This window comes from Bos grunniens, chromosome 1 (assembly GCF_055505025.1).
Source record: "Bos grunniens cultivar Pamir isolate PY7600 chromosome 1, Bosgru_T2T1.0, whole genome shotgun sequence".
Lineage (NCBI taxonomy): Eukaryota > Metazoa > Chordata > Mammalia > Artiodactyla > Bovidae > Bos > Bos grunniens.
This window is the reverse complement of record NC_141165.1, coordinates 91,946,335-91,962,215: the sequence shown is the minus strand read 5'-3', so window position 1 is coordinate 91,962,215 and position 15,881 is coordinate 91,946,335. Positions and strand designations below refer to the sequence as shown.

The 15,881-nt window shown below is 36.1% G+C and overlaps 1 protein-coding gene across 4 annotated transcripts in view; it reads right to left on the bottom strand.

Annotated features, from left to right (window-relative positions):
- Positions 1-1,922: 1,922 nt before the first annotated feature.
- Positions 1,923-15,881, bottom strand: part of RABL3 (RAB, member of RAS oncogene family like 3) — a 46,286-nt gene continuing 32,327 nt past the window's right edge. For 2 of the 4 annotated variants that reach the window (XM_086404235.1, XM_086404248.1), the window contains 5 exons: positions 14,089-14,203; positions 11,574-11,724; positions 7,075-7,146; positions 3,818-3,856; positions 1,923-3,217 (listed from right to left, as the gene is read on the bottom strand). In XM_086404235.1, coding sequence (XP_086260361.1) covers positions 3,152-3,217; positions 3,818-3,856; positions 7,075-7,146; positions 11,574-11,724; positions 14,089-14,203 — 443 coding nt within the window. In that variant the 3' untranslated portion in view covers positions 1,923-3,151. Of the gene's footprint in view, positions 3,218-3,817; positions 3,857-7,074; positions 7,147-11,358; positions 11,535-11,573; positions 11,725-14,088; positions 14,204-15,881 lie in introns of all 4 variants that reach the window. The other 2 variants (XR_015164911.1, XR_015164916.1) reach the window with 2 other exon arrangements.

Below are 15,881 nucleotides of genomic sequence, written 5' to 3'. Positions count from 1 at the left end.
TTTTTTCAAAGGCTGGATTCTGAACTACCTGCATTAAAATCACCTAGTTTGCCTGTTAAAAATACAGAATCCCGGCCTATGTCATATAATAGGGTTGGCCAAAAAGTTCATTCTGTTTTTTCCATAAGACTTTATGGGAAAAACCAAAGAGACTTTTTGGCTAACCCAATACATAGACTTGCGTGAAGGGAGCAGAAGAAATTTCAGAGTCTTTGCATTTTAAATAAACACTTCAGAGGCCTTTCATGCATTTTTGAGTTTGAAAGTCATTGCTTTGAGTTCTTAAATGAAGGTGCTAACTGTAACTCAAAGTTGGATCTCTTTCTTACTCTATGGAGCAGCCCCGGCAAGCTCCAATTCCCAATTCTGCATCAGGCCAACATACTGGGGAATATGTGAGGTTCAGGGTTCTTCCAGGACTAGGCTTCCTACAACCCTTCCTCTCCTACCACAGTAATTTAACTCAGTTTTGGGATTAGGGAGAAATGAATTTTTTATTTCCTTCTCCTCCTTCCCCCAAAGGGTATCCTCCTTTGAATTTTAATAGGTATTAAATCAATGCAGACATCCTGTTAGACCTTCAAAGTTCTTAAAACAGTTGCTACCTGTGCTTTAAACCAGCATTTAGATATCCATACAAGGCCCTACCTGGGCTGGGTGCTAAAGCACACACTATTGAAATGAAGATTCAAAACCTCTGATCATAGAGGCGGGTTAGGAGCTCTTTACCTCAGTCTGATGGCCCAGCCCAGCACATCAGTTCTATTAAGTCCATTTTCAGAATGGACAGAAAAACAGCAGTGTCAAAGCACCTGGATTATATCAAAGATGCCTCAAGTGCAGGGACTTCTGAGAACCTGAATAAAGCTGATATGGATCAACCCCTTTGGGAGCAGCTCTTTCCTTAGAGCACTAAAGTGGAAAGACCAACCCATATCCTTAGCTGGGTTGCAAATCAAGCAACCTGAGGGACAGATGAGTGGACAAATATTTTCATATCTAGTTGCCTCCACAGTGAGTAAGAACACTGGCTAGACATCTGAATCACAACAGGGGAAAACAAAAAACTTTCTCTATTGCTAGCAATTTGTTCCATCAAGAAAGCAAGAAAACTGAAGATTTAATTAACACTTCTAAGGAAGTATTTGGTATTCACACTTGTTTATTACCTAAAAGCAATTTTTATGACCAGGTCTCAGGAAGTCTTGGCAAAAATTATGCTTCAAAAGATTCTTTTAGAAGAACTCTGGCTAATAACATTCATTTTGGCAAACAACCTTATTTTGCTGCTACTAATACTACAACAAACTTACTGTAGACTATTAAAAATTATTTTTCCTTAGAAAACTATAATTCAGGAGTCAAGCCTGAGAGCAAGAAGAAATGGAGTGGAGTACTGTTAATTTTTCAAAGTTGGTCCTGAGGCCATCAAGGGATGGGTTATTTTTCAATAAGGGAGAAAATACAGAAATTGGAATAGATCTTTTTCTTAATTAAGGGAAAGAAAGAGGAAGAAAGGGCTATTGATTTGTTTTTTTAAAAAGGAACACAGAGAACTTCAGTTGGTCTCGGTCTTTGTGTATGCACTTGGTTTCCACTTCCTAACTGCACAGCCTCTGTCACAACACGCTTGTGCCCGATTCCACGTGCAGATCCTGATTTACATAGCTCTCCTCTACGCTGAAAAAGAAATCAGGGCTAACTCTTGTGGGGGAGGATGTGCAAAAAGACTGGGGAATATTCTAGCTGATGAAAAGTGCTTTAAAATCCTTTCTCAAATCCCCAAAACTGTCTTACTAAAAGCACTAACATTGTGATTTTGATATCCATTTTCAGCATACCTTGACTTCCAGAGTACCGAACAGAAAGAGAATTTAGTGTTTTTTTCCCCTAGTTTTGAAATGAGAAGCTGAAACTGTGTATTTACTATTATTATACTTTAATATGGAGCAAAATCAGGAGTGTGGAGTCTTACAGCAAAGCTAGAAAGAGAATATGTGTGAAAAGGTGTTGTTGAATAAGGCAGCAAATTACAGTTTCTGTAAAACAGGTTTATATATTAATAAAGAACTGGGGCAAAGGGAATTATACAAGCAAAAAAGATGGGTAAAAAAAGTAACGATGAACAGTTATGCATATACACACACACACACCACCCCAAAAAACTTTAGATTATGAAATCCAAGAATCCTAGTCCATAATTCATGTAAATGTGTTGCTATGGAACTTATTTTTACTTCTCTCCATAAATGCATTGTTAACACAAAGAATAATATTCATAGTTTATGGACTGTAGTTAAGGGACATTTTAGGAGTTGACTTTTCCTTCAAAAATAAAAATAAAAACTGAAGAGGGTATAAATCCCTCTTCCTGCCCTTGTGCAGGTCTTAGAGTTCACCCTGCCTATTTTCAAACAGAAAACAGTAATAGGGTGCAGAGCTGGAACCTAAGGAGTGAAGGGTTTAGTGAGCTGTCAATTTCTTGCAGAATTCTTCTTTACTGGTACTGCTGTTCTCTATGTATTATTAATCTATTTATATTTAACTCCAGCTATTAGTCTGCCTCTTCCAGCCACTGAGCCATTTGCAAAGGAGAAGAGAGAGAGACAATTGCTATTATTAGGCATCCTTGTGTGTGTGATGAAGGTGGAGACAATTAAATAACACCATTTTGCTTCTTTGAAAATGACAGAGATTGTTTGGGGTGGGCAACTCAGGCTGGTTAACATAACCTTTCCCCTCAGAAGGTAAAACAATGGAGATACATTTCTGAAGTACTTAATTAAGCCTTCAGCAATGAGTGTGGGAAAATTACAGACCCATAAAAATCCTCCAGTTCTAGGCAAGAGTAAATTTTCTCTGCAGCATTCTGTCACTGCTCATTTACTGCATCATTTTGACATCTCATATTTCCACAAGGTTTTTATATAATCTATAAACAGGGACAGAAAGGTGAAAAATAGAATGAGGACCAAGTCTGGAGCTCCCACGCTGTTACTTCCTTTCAGTTTTCCACTAAAGGGTGAGTCTGAAAGGTGGCATTTTAAAGATGATTTCATTAAAAGGCTGAGACATTAATAATCGACACAGCAAGAAGAAAGCTGTGAAAAACTGCCACCGCTTGCTCACTCTTCCAAAGGATGAGTGTAATTCAGTCATAATGTAAGCTCTTTAATGTTCCTCCCCCAAACCTTTTTCGATCAGGAAAGCCTGGAATCTGTAGGCAAGAAAGATAATCATGTTAGGACTCAAAACAGGCAGAGTTCAAATGCTAACAGCCTTTAAAATGTTTTCCTTATTTTTTGTTTCTGTATGTTATGCTGTTGTTCTTTAAAGAAATATCTTTTTGAGGTTTTACTCAGAAAACCACAGCAGATTAAATAATAAAAATAAATTCTACTAAAATGAAAAACATTTGCCGAGTAATTGGTGATAGTGTCATCTAAATCAGACAGGATGAAGGTGAAACTCACAATATTCACCTGCTGGACTTTCATATGCATTATCTGCATTGTGATAGACTATGGATATGTACCTTTGCAGTCCCAAGCAAATTGTTTCCTATTATTTTATAATGTAACTTTATCTCTGGATTTTTCTTGTTTCTAAGACCCTTATTTTCCGTTGATCTGAGTTTTTCTTCTGTATTTAAGAAGACAGAAGAAAGTCATTTGGTTGGGCCTGCAAAGTACTCCCCCGTCACCCCAACTTCTTAAAAAAAAAAAACCTCAAAAAGGAATTTGGAAGTTAATTTCAGATCAATCAAACCTTTCCACAAATTAAAGAAATCATTTTATCAAAAAAGATAGATACAGACCTGATTACCATCTCTTAAAAAGTATCTCTTCTCTATGACCTGTTAGAAACAAAGATATTAAGGGCTTAGCATGTATACCTTGAAAAAGCAGTAAGTGCACTGACCACTGATGGCACTAAAAGGTGTACACCCAAGAGTCGTTTCAGTAGCAACAGACATCTACTACACTGAGTTAAACCTGGTGCTGATGGGATCAGGACTGTGGAAGTATTTTTATAAAAGCCTGTCTCTAGTTCCAAAAAGCGTTAACGATAAGTCAAAAAATAAATGAACAAACAAAAATGACTAAATAACGAGAGAAAATGACCTTTGATCCCATGCAGTTCCCAGTGTAAATCTGGAAATTTGGCTGCAAATTTGGTTCAAAACTCTCTTGCAGTCAGCCCCAAAAGGTACCAGACCGAATCCATAAGATAATTCACTCTGCTGTATTGCAGAAACCAACACAAGAGTCTAAAAGCAATATCCTCCAATTAAAAAAAAAAAAAAAAAGCAAAGCACTTTTGCTACTGCAATAGCACAACTATTCTTTAAAGAGGTCTCTGTCTGTATAACATAGTCAACTGCCATATCCCTCCAGTAACCACAGTTGTAAATTCTGTAGGTCCTTAATGGTGACAGATGACACAATATCAAAATCGGTCAATTAACTTCTTATAGACTTAATTTGCACCCTTAATTCAGCAGTTTCAGAACTGTTTTTATTTGGTCAGTGGGAGAAATAAGGCAAAATCCATCACTATTACTGAAAAGAAGTCTTCAAAACATACACCTTAATATAATGAATTTAAGAGTACCACATGTCTACATGATGAACACTTGAGAAACTGCAATGTCAACAGAGGCAGTATTATTTTCTTTACACAGAGCTGTTGTGATTAAGAAAAGTTCAGCAGATTAGAATACAGATTATTTGGAGATTAAGAGATTAGAGTCTAGAATTATGAAGCTAGGAATTTCTTCTGAATAAAGCAGAGTATCTTCTTCCAGGCCTGTACCAGCTTGCTCCCACTGGCCTGACAGTCATCTCACCTGGATTCTTTTTATCTTCAAGACTATGGCTCAGTTACTTTTAGCCACAAGAGACTCAGGGTAAGGTTGCATTCACTGGCCTCAAAGGCAGAAAAGCTGGTTCGTGATTAGTATACATCTAAAATACTTGACCCCACAAAAACTATGACAGAACTGATTCTCTTTCTTCTCTCCAGGGTAGGACAGGAAACTTCTATTACTGTAGAGTGGAGAGGAGTTACTATTAGTGAAGGGAGTGTGGAAGAGGATTAGATACCCTCTTGGAAAAGAAATCCTGTGAATTCTGGAAGATAAGATGCAGGTCCCTTGCTTTCAGCCAACCACTGCAATCTGGAGGTCTGGCCAACCTCTTAATCCACCTACCTTTTGTTGTGATTTAAGAAACCAAAAGAGGAGTTACTTTTCCCTTTTGCTCATAATTCCCTGCCCTCAACTTGTGTTATTATTCTCCTATCAAATCTTGCTCTCCTCTTAAAACCAACCAAATTCCCTCTAATATCTTTCTTTTAAGTAAAGCTTTGCCTGACAACTTGAATCACACTGGCCTATAATCCATTGTTTCTCTGGGATATAACTTATCACATTTTATTTTTTTAATTTTAAAATTAATAAATGATTTAAGTGACTTCCCTGGAGGCTCAGAGGTTAAGACTCTGTGCTTCCACTGCAGGGGGCATGGGTTCGATCCCTGGTGGGGGAACTAAGATCCCACATTCCATGAGGTATGGCCAGAAAGTAGGAAAAAAATTTTTTTAAGTAAAAAATAAAATTATTAAATTATTTAAATTTAAGACAATATATTGTGGGATCTTTCCATGTCAGATACAGATCTATTAATATAAGATGTTGTTCCTAGGGGACACAGATGGTATATGTTGGTCACTCAGTTGTGTCTGACTCTTGATTCCATGGACTCTAGCCCACCAGGCTCCTTTGTCCACAGAATTCTCTAGGCAAGAATACTGGAGCGGGTAGCCATTCCCTTCTCCGGGGGTTCTTCCCAACCCAGGGATTGGGCCTGGGTCTCCCGCATTGGCAGGTGGATTCTTTACTGTCTGAGTCACCAAGGTGGTCATGGATCTAAACCAAACAGGAGCTCATATGTTTTAACTGTGAAAGCAATGTGGAAAGAAAATTTGGTTCCTTGCAGTGCTTCCTACCATTTTTTCTCAGTCATGGCACATTTAGAGAATACTAATATTTGTGTGTGACATGGGGTAAATGGTAGAGCCAGCCCAGGGGCCTTGGCTGCTCTGAGAACTGAGGGGATCACCATCTCAGTACACCTGTACCTTTTCTGCCACACACCAGTTGGGAGTTTATGCAATGAAGCAAAAATTTCCCAGTGGTCTAATTTTAAACAGGGACGGGCTGTGGGGCCTATCTTATGTTGACCTATTAGACAAAAGAGCCAAATATTTAGATCTCTAAATAGCTAAAAGAAAAATGACTCATAAGACAGAGCTATGAGGAGGGAAATTTTTTTCTTGGGAGATTTACTTATAAAAGGAAATATAATACAGAAATTAATCTTTGTTCAATAATAATACAGGAATACATCCTATTTCACTTTACTGCACAATGTCAACACTGGGTGAACAATTTAACTTGGTCAATATTATACACAATGCAGACATATGGCCTTGTGAAGGAAAGACAAACAGTCCTCTAATTTACCAGTATGCTGAATCATTCTACATTTTCGTTCCAGTTCAGGACAATAAGATGATGCTGGTAAGAGTCAATAACTGGAATGCAAAGGTTTCTGATAGGGAAAAGTAGGGAATCAAGAAGATGACAGAGCCTTAAAAGTAATAGTAACATTTATGTGGGAGAATATTAGTAGCTGGGTGAGCAAAATGACTCAGGACTTTAAGCAGAATCTCCTCAGTTTAGTGCATTTTATGGGGGCTTGAGGGTAGTGCATGAGTACAAAAAGAGCTAGGAAATATGGAAACATAAATTGTTTTAAGGAGGGAATTAGGTATCTTAAAAAAAAACTATTTGAATCTAGTAGGTTTCATCCTTCACTTAGAGAACACTGGTGATAGAATAAACACGTCAGCAGGTCTTGAGCAATTATACAGATAAGAGAGCCCAAAACAAGTATTATTCAAGCTGTGAAGTTCAGGATGAAGGAATAAAAAGACAAAGCATTCTGCAAAGAATTTAAACTCTCATGGTACATAAATTAAGTTTAAAAATAACTTAATTGAAGCCATTACCTTATCAAAAAACCTACTGAGCTTGACAGCATTGGAAGAACCTGCAGCTAAGTACCGTGGATTTGTGCAATCCTAGGAGATAAAACGTAAGATCCACAATTAAACGTTAGGAAACATAAGCTTTTTGTTAGTCATTACTATTCCTCTTGCACATTTCTATAATAAAATATTAGCCATCATACTCTCAAGTAATTTTTCAAATTATGATACACAGAGCAAAAAGGAAAGTGCTAAAGGAAGATAAGGCCACTTACTCTTTGTTATTTAGGCGATTTTAGAGGACACTGAACCAATGTATTCATCATCAAATAACTTCATAAAGGAAGACAGGATTGGTAATGTCTTACTAACAACAAAACCAAGATACTACTTATGTGACTTACCTATATTTACCTTGAAAAGCAGAAACAGAGCTATCAAAAATAAATAACACTTCACTATTAGTACTCAACTAACTTAAGTACTGTGAAGTTCTTAGGAAAAGTAGGAAGCATGAAAATTAGGAGTAAAGGAGTAACAGTTGCGAGGGGTTTCTCACGCACTCAATGCAAGGCACTACATCCTTGGTGGGCCATAAAGATAATAATAAACAATAGATATACTTGTGATAATAATAAACAACAGATAATAAGTTTATTTCAAAATATCATTATTATTTTTAATAGTAATTAAATAAGAAACAACAGATATTACTAGGAAAAAAAGAGGAGAAAATGGGGCTCTGAAAAGACAAAATAATCTGAAATAGTATAATGATAGTACATTGCAATGATTAGTAAAGACCTTAAATGGTTTACTATCCTTTTTCTGGAAATCCAATGTTGAATTGCCTTCACGTGTCAATACTGACTTGCCACCTCAATAGACTGACTACTTCGATTTTTACCTCAAATGCCACTTAAGACCCAACCATGGGGATATGATACAGGCTTCTTTGCAAGGACAGTATTTAATTTTTCAGTTATAAATCATCTGTGTTCCTTGGGACCTAATTATTGTTAGATTTATTCTGACTGTAATTTATTCTGATAAATACCCACATGATTCCTTTCCAATATATTTTATAACAATCATCTATTTTACCAATATACAACATTTAAAGGCTCACATTTTAAATTTTGGCTAGAAGCTAAAATACATTTTCCAAAACCACAAAAGAAAAAAGAGACTACAATAACTTTTCAAAGATTGTAGAGTAAAAGAAAAATCAGAAGTCTCAGAAGCCAGCAGGCTCTGAACCTGAGTATCTATCTCAATATCTCTAGATTGTGTGACATTGGTTAGGTTACAAAACCTTTAAAGTTAAGCTTACCAATCTGTGAAATACTCATCTTGTAGGATTTTTGTGAAAATTAAAGGAGATAATGCATGTCCAGGACTTCCCTCGTGGCTCAGATGGTAAAGCGTCTGCCTACAATGCGGGAGACCCAGGTTTGACCCCTGGGTTAGGAAGATCCTCTGCAGAAGGAAATGGCAACCCACTCCACTACTCTTGCCTGGAAAATCCCATGGACAGAGGAGCGTGGTAGGCTATAGTCTATGGGGTCACAAAGAGTTGGACACAACTGAGCGACTTCACTTTCTTTCACTTTCTTATTGCATGTCCAGCACATAGCAGGTACTGAAATATTAGTTTCCTTCTTTCTTCATCCCAAGAAAATGCCATCAGATTGAATTTTTAGACACAAAAGCACTTAACATAATAAAAGGTAATTCTATATACAGATTAAATAGACTGAAATATTGTGTAATCTGTTGTATTTGAAATAATGTTTGAACATTTATATAGTAGCTGGGGCATATAAAAGACAAACCTTAAGTAGATACATTTTACAAAATGGATATTGATTACATAATCGTCAGACTGTTAAGACTTCAGAGATGATTCCACATAGAGCTAAAGTACTAAATACAAAAACTAAATCAAATATCAAGCAAAAACAAAACCCCTCCAAAACTTAATTCAACAATTTCAAGGTGACCAGATTAGAGAAATCCTATAATTTTAGGATAAGAATTTTAGATCTCAAAGAACTATAAACTATCTGCTACTGATCATGACTGAGGTCAAAGCCTGAAAACTAATAGCTCTAAATCCTTGCCTAAGCTTGAGAAAGAAATCTTAACTAGGGAAGATGCTTCAGAATGATCACTTTGAAGTAAACATGTAACAGAGAAAAATTTGTGCTAGACATGATAAGCCTGGTGGTGATTTAGTTGCTAAGTCGTGTCCAACTCTTGCGACCATGGACTGTATCCTGCCAGGCTCCTCTGTCCATGAGATTCTCCAGGCAAGAATACTGGAGTGGGTTGCCATTTCCTTCTCCAGGGGATCTTCCCAACCCAGGAATCAAACCTCGGTCTCCTGCATTGCAGGCAGATTCTTTTCCGACTGAGCTATGAGGGAAGCCCACAACAAGCCTGCTGCTGCTGCTGCTAAGTTGCTTCAGTCATGTCCAACTCTGTGCAACCCCATAGACGGCAGCCAACCAGGCTCCCCCGTCCCTGGGATTCTCTGAAGCCTAGCAGGATTTAAAACAGTAAGTAATTGCCTGCCTGTTTATAATTTAAACAATTTGCCTTTTCTCCCCCAAACACAAGATAGCTTTGATTCTATCTTTGAGGTATACAATTATGTTAATTCTTACTGTTTAATAATGTTAAGTAAATTCATATAGGAACCGAAGATGTTAGCATTAATACTGTTAAATCAGTTTTTACTTGAGACTTTATATATACTTGCTGAGTCTTTTTGACTACTATCTTTTTTGAAAAGCTTATCAAATTTTCCTCCTCATTTTTTTCTTCTCTGCATCCTCAAGACCCTCTTGTTTCTTCTGTGCTCTTGAAAGAGTATGCTGATCGAAGGCTTTAAGTACATTGTATGTGAACACTGTGGAGGCCACGTGTGCCGAAGTACCACTGTTTGAGTACCTTTACATCTTGTTAACAATTAAAGATGGCCCTGCCTTTGCACGTAAAATAGGAAAAGCACATAGCTAGGTGATTGTCATAGAAACTCACAGGTACAGAAACAGAGACATTCTAAAATACATTAAAAGTAATTGTTGGAACAAATTAAGCATATTCAATGGCAAATTTCCCTTTGGAAACCATATTCAAAAAAAGTAACCTCAGTGCTTCTTCAAGAAGGACATTATATATTCTATGTAATAGGAATTCTCTGGACTATGATGGTCCAGTCCTCACTACCTGGGACATAATGCTGGCAGCTGAGGAAAAAAAGGCACCTCCACTGCAAAGCAGATTATAAAAAAACAACAACAGCGGAATGTCAGGCAGAAGCTACTCAGTTACGGGGGTAGAGGTGGGGTTGAACCTAGCAGCGTTCACCAATGTTGAATCACAGAAAAGGGCTCAGAATAACCTGAGTCGTTTGTTAAAATTACAGAATCCAGGTCCTTCTGTCACACGTTATGAATAAAAAGCTCCAGTTGTATGGCACTTTTTCAAAAATTTTTTCAAATACTGTTGGTAATATGAATATGAAGTTAGGTTTGGGTACTTGGTGATCTAGATGATTTCTAACAATTCTTTCAGATCCAAGATTCTAAATGTTAGTTGAAGGATAATTAAGTGGAAAATAGGTTTAATTGTAGAGCACAGGCTCTGGAGTTAGAGCACCTGGTTCCACCTGGGTAACCTTGGTTTAGCTACTCCTCTCTGCTTCTAGTCTTCATTTTAAAAATGGAGGTATTTATAGTACCTATCTTCTAGGATTGATGTGACGACGATGCATGTGAGACAATGTACATAAAGTACTAAAACAGTGTGCTTGGCACTAATAAGTGCTTAATAAACGTGAGCCCTTAGTTGTATAAAACCAGCACCACCATGGCTGAAATACCAGTACACTGATATGTTGTAGAAATCCTACTTGTGAACAATGACATATAAACCATGACTGAAACTGCTGGCCAGGATCATTCCCTCAGCAACACTAACTGGCTTATATGAGAACTTTCCTAGCCTTTTTAAAGTCTAGTTTTAATTGAGCTAAATATCTCAAGAAGGGGCTCAATGGTATATATATAAATATACATAAACTAATGGTTATGAAGCACTCCTAGTTTACAGTTTGCAATTTTCTCATTTATATGTCTGTTTCCCTTTAAGGTAAACTCTCTAGTTTAAGAAGCTAAGAGGCTTTTCTAAAGCAAGAATAAACAACGCACAGTATCAGTGACCACGCTTTGTCTTCTTAATTATTTTGATTTTGGTGTGATTTTTTAAGATATTTTCAAGAAAAAGCCTGTGACTTACATTAGAACAAAGTCTGAACATTGCAACAGATCAGCACACAAGGAGGCTGTGCCCATCTCATAATCTGTATGGCTCCAGTCTTCACTACTGTTTGGACTAAAACCCAAACGCCTGATTCAAATATAAAGCTTCTTCTCTGAGTATGTAATTTGTGAAGTCTTTGATTTTGCCTTTTCCTGATAATAAAACAAGCATGCATTAGTGAAAATACACACCAAATTGATCTCTTCTGCATTGAAATCCTCAGCCAGGAAAGCAGTCCTAGTTAAAACTTCATGACGCTTGTTTTCATGAATCTGATCCAGTTTAGTCCCTATGACCAACAGTGGGATTTGGTTATCAGCAAACTGTTCCCGGTCATAATCCCTGTGATAAATAATAATGAAGAGGTGAACAGAATTTATATTTTCTGATGTAGATGTGTAATATTTAAATGTAACTAGCTTATACTATTTTACATATACTTCACTAACTCTTGCTCACCCATCACCTGAAAACCTACTTTTCTCCCAATTTCTTACACATGCCTCTTCATTTTTCAATCAGTCTTCACCATCCTTCAAGTTCCAACTATTAATTCAACTACTCAAAATTTGTCCCTGGGTCTTTAAGGACTACTTGAATAAACTGAGAGCCCACCAGGTATATGAAAATAGGTTGACTGCCTTCTAAAAAGTCTTCTCTGTCTTCTAAGGCTAATAGCTGAGGAATTTTTCTGAGGAGATATACAGAGTGGATTCAAGCCTCAGTGGACAGAAAATCCAGGAACCTAGCACACAGTCAAGCCTTTTGGCAGAGGGGAATGCCAAGCTTCTGGGTACCTTCTGGAGTACACATAAACTTTACATCCACCATACTTATTTCTATCTGTGAATAGCAAAGAAAAATAGATCATATCAGGAAAATAAGAAATAGGAATGCTGAGGCCAGAATAAATCAACCATAGCTGATGCTATCCCGGGGAAAGATGGATTCAACCAATGGAAAGGGAAAGAAACAGGAAACAGCTTAAATGTGAAATGAATAGTAAAAGTAAAGAATTAAGCAACAAATAGTTGTCTGTCCTGACATGAGAGCCATGGAGTCACAGGACAGGCAGTAAGAATCACTTGGGGTCGGTGGCCTTGGGTCACTCTATTACTGAAAGGAACATAGAGCTCAATATTATTCAGTTAATATAAATTCTACTCACGTATGAAAAATAAAACAGATTTGGATTTCTGACATATTATAAGCTCAGTTTATAACAGTCAGCAAAATCTGGTTGCAACACCTTATGTTAGTAAATCAATATTGCATAACCCAACCAATACAAACCAGGTGAGGACAGCTTTTTCCTTCTTTTGGTATTACTTTTCTTTCTCTTTAAATAATCTAAATCTTGTGTGTATGTGTGTGCAAAATTACCAAATCATTTTGCCCTTCACGATAACCTTACAGAGCCTCAATTACTGTTCAGCCTTGGAGCACAATTGTTTTGAACTATTTTACCTCCCATTTCATAAAAATATTATCATTCTAATTACTGCATCAAAACCAATAACAGTTTGAGTTCAAGGCTTTTGTTTCTTCTTACCAACATCAATGCTGACTTAAGAGACATGGTCCAAAACTGAAAATTGCTTTATTAGAGAATAAAGTTCTTTAAAAAAAAAGTGCATGTTTATTTATTGGGTTGTACCAAGTCTTAGTTGCAGTGTGCGAATTCTTATTTGAGGCATGTGGGATCTAGTTCCCTGACCAGGGATTGAACCTTGGGTTCCCTGCATTGGGAGTGTGGTGTCTTAGCTACTAGACTGACAGGGAAGTCCCAAGAATAAAGCTTTGAAAGTGTCTTCCTTTAGGACTTTTCTGCCCCATACTCTAACTTTGGCTTACATACAAATTTTTGTATGTATTTTAACAAACATCATCTTTGACACATATATTTCTGTCACTTGCAGTCTTTCATAATCCATTGCAAGTTAACACACATATGTTTATTGTATATATGTAACATAACATATATGTTACATGAAATATATATATAAATATATACACACACAATCTGTTCTCTCATTTCTTTTTTTAGCTTTCCTTTTCGCTCATTTTCTTTCATTAAATCTTATATCCAATTTGAAATTTGGTAATGAAATCCTTTTTTTCTTTTTAAATCATTAGGTAAAAAACAAATCAGGAATTTTATCATGAATGGATAAGGCTGATAACACCTTAACATCAAAAGAGACAGATAACCAGGTTTTCGTATTATACGTACAATACCACTTTGGTAAAAACAAAAAACCTTGCATCTTTCAGACTACTGTATTTATCTACCATTTTGGAGAAGATAAGAATTCAGAAAAACAAATAATTTGGAACGAGACACTCAGATACAAAAGTCATCCTCAACTAAACCCTCACAACGTTATAACTAATTCAAAGTGAATCACAGATCTAGAAGGAAACCAAAAACTATAAAACTTCTAAAAGAAACACAGATTAGGCAAACAGTTGTTATACATGATTCTCAAAACACAATACATAAAGGAAAAAAACAGAGAAACCAGACTTCATCAAAATGAAAAATTACTGTTTTGTGACAGATACTGCTAAGAGAATGAAAAGACAAACTACAGACTGGGAGAAAATATTTGCAAATCAAACATCTTACAAAACGGTTATTTTGGAAGGTACATTCTTGTGACTGCTATAGCATTTCAAACCAATTGTGAAGTAATTTGGACTTACCCATTTGTTACCAAGACTCCAGTTGGCACCAAATCCCTATTTAGAGCTTCCAATGACCAACGGTACAAGTTTTGGGATGACTTCTTATTTGTTAAGTCATGCACTAAAATAATGCCTAAAATAATCAGAGAAAATAGTGTCAATATTTTAACATTTCCTCTTCATTTTGCAAGTGACAAAGCATTAGATTCCTTAATGAATGCATTCTGGTATGACTAACAAACTCAGACATGATTATTTAAAAATTTCCTCTGTAAGTTCTTGCAAATAATTAACTAAATTTTTTTCTTTGTCAGTTATATAACTAAAAAAAAATTCTACAAGGGCTGACAAAAATTTCATTAAGCTTTTAGAATGTCTTTTTTCCCTTCATTAAACACTTAATGAGTGCCTACTCTGCCTGGTCCTAATTATACAACTACTTCATCAATGAAAAGAATCAAAACTACTTTAAGTATATAGGAAATTATATTCATTCAAAAAGATTATTTTTCTACACTATGCATCTGTCATAGACATCATACATACACCTATTATTTACACTTATTAAAATATTTAATAATAAAAATTTATTTAAACGGTATTGATTTAATTTGATACAAATTCCTATTCTTTAGCTGACAAGATGTTTTCTTGTAGGTTACCTGGACCTAATCAACTTAAAAGTCTAATCATTTAGTTCTTTGAATTAATGCCTAGCTATGTAAGCTTGCTCAATCTGTAAGAGATTTAGTTAAAACACAGCAAAAGAAATATGCCATAAGGAGATAGGAAAAGACAGTTAAGAAGTATGAATAGTAGAAAATAGATGGACTTTCTAGAGATTGAGCAAAACTGTAAAATATAATGAGGTTGAGAAGTACAATTAAATAGAATCAGCTAAGATCCTAGACAGAAAGGCAAAGCAGGTAATTATGATACAATATATACAATAGAGGAAATGTTTTAATGCCTAGAGAAATTTAGAGTATCATTTTGTGGTCAAGAGACTATATGTTTTTAAACAAACCCCAACTCTTTCCTATATTACCCAGATTCTACTGTGAAGAAAGAATGTGAAACTGACGATTCTCCCATCTTCAAGATGTAAGATATATAGATATGAAAAAAGAAGGGCATGAGAGTTAGAATGATTTGGCTCCTCTAGGTTTTATGGACACTACAACTAAGGTGCTTGTGCAAGTGATAGCTGACTAGTTCCAGGTGGCTCAAGTTAAATCTGCATTTCTCCTGGCATCTAGAACAAACAGAGATCTGACACTGGCTCCCCGGTCCAACTGCATTCACTCTACCTTCTCAATGAGGGGCTTCAATACGCATTAAGGAAACAAGGGTAGACTGAAAAAGGAATAAAGAGCTACTATCAAAAATTATAGCTAATATTTATTCAGTATTTATGTACTACATATTGTGCTTTCCGTGTGTCATCTAATTTGATTTTCAGAACAGTTCTATGAAATAAGAATTATTATCTTTATTTTATACATGTGGAAACAGGCTCAGAGAGGTTGGTAAGTGGGGCAGCCAGGATTTGAAATCAAGTAATCTGACAGTAAAAGACTGGAGGAAAGCAGAATAAAGTCACTTTAGGGCAAAGGAATGGCAGATACTTTCTCCTCTCCTTATTTCCTAGGTATAAATACAAACATATGAGTGAGTTTGGCTGAGACAGTGAAAAAATTACAAAGGCCTAAATGAGTTATTAGATGTTTTGAGGATCTCTATTTATGGCTTTTGAGTTTTTAAGGGCACTAAGCACCCTTTTCCTTATGTTCCTTCTTTCATTTGGGCTG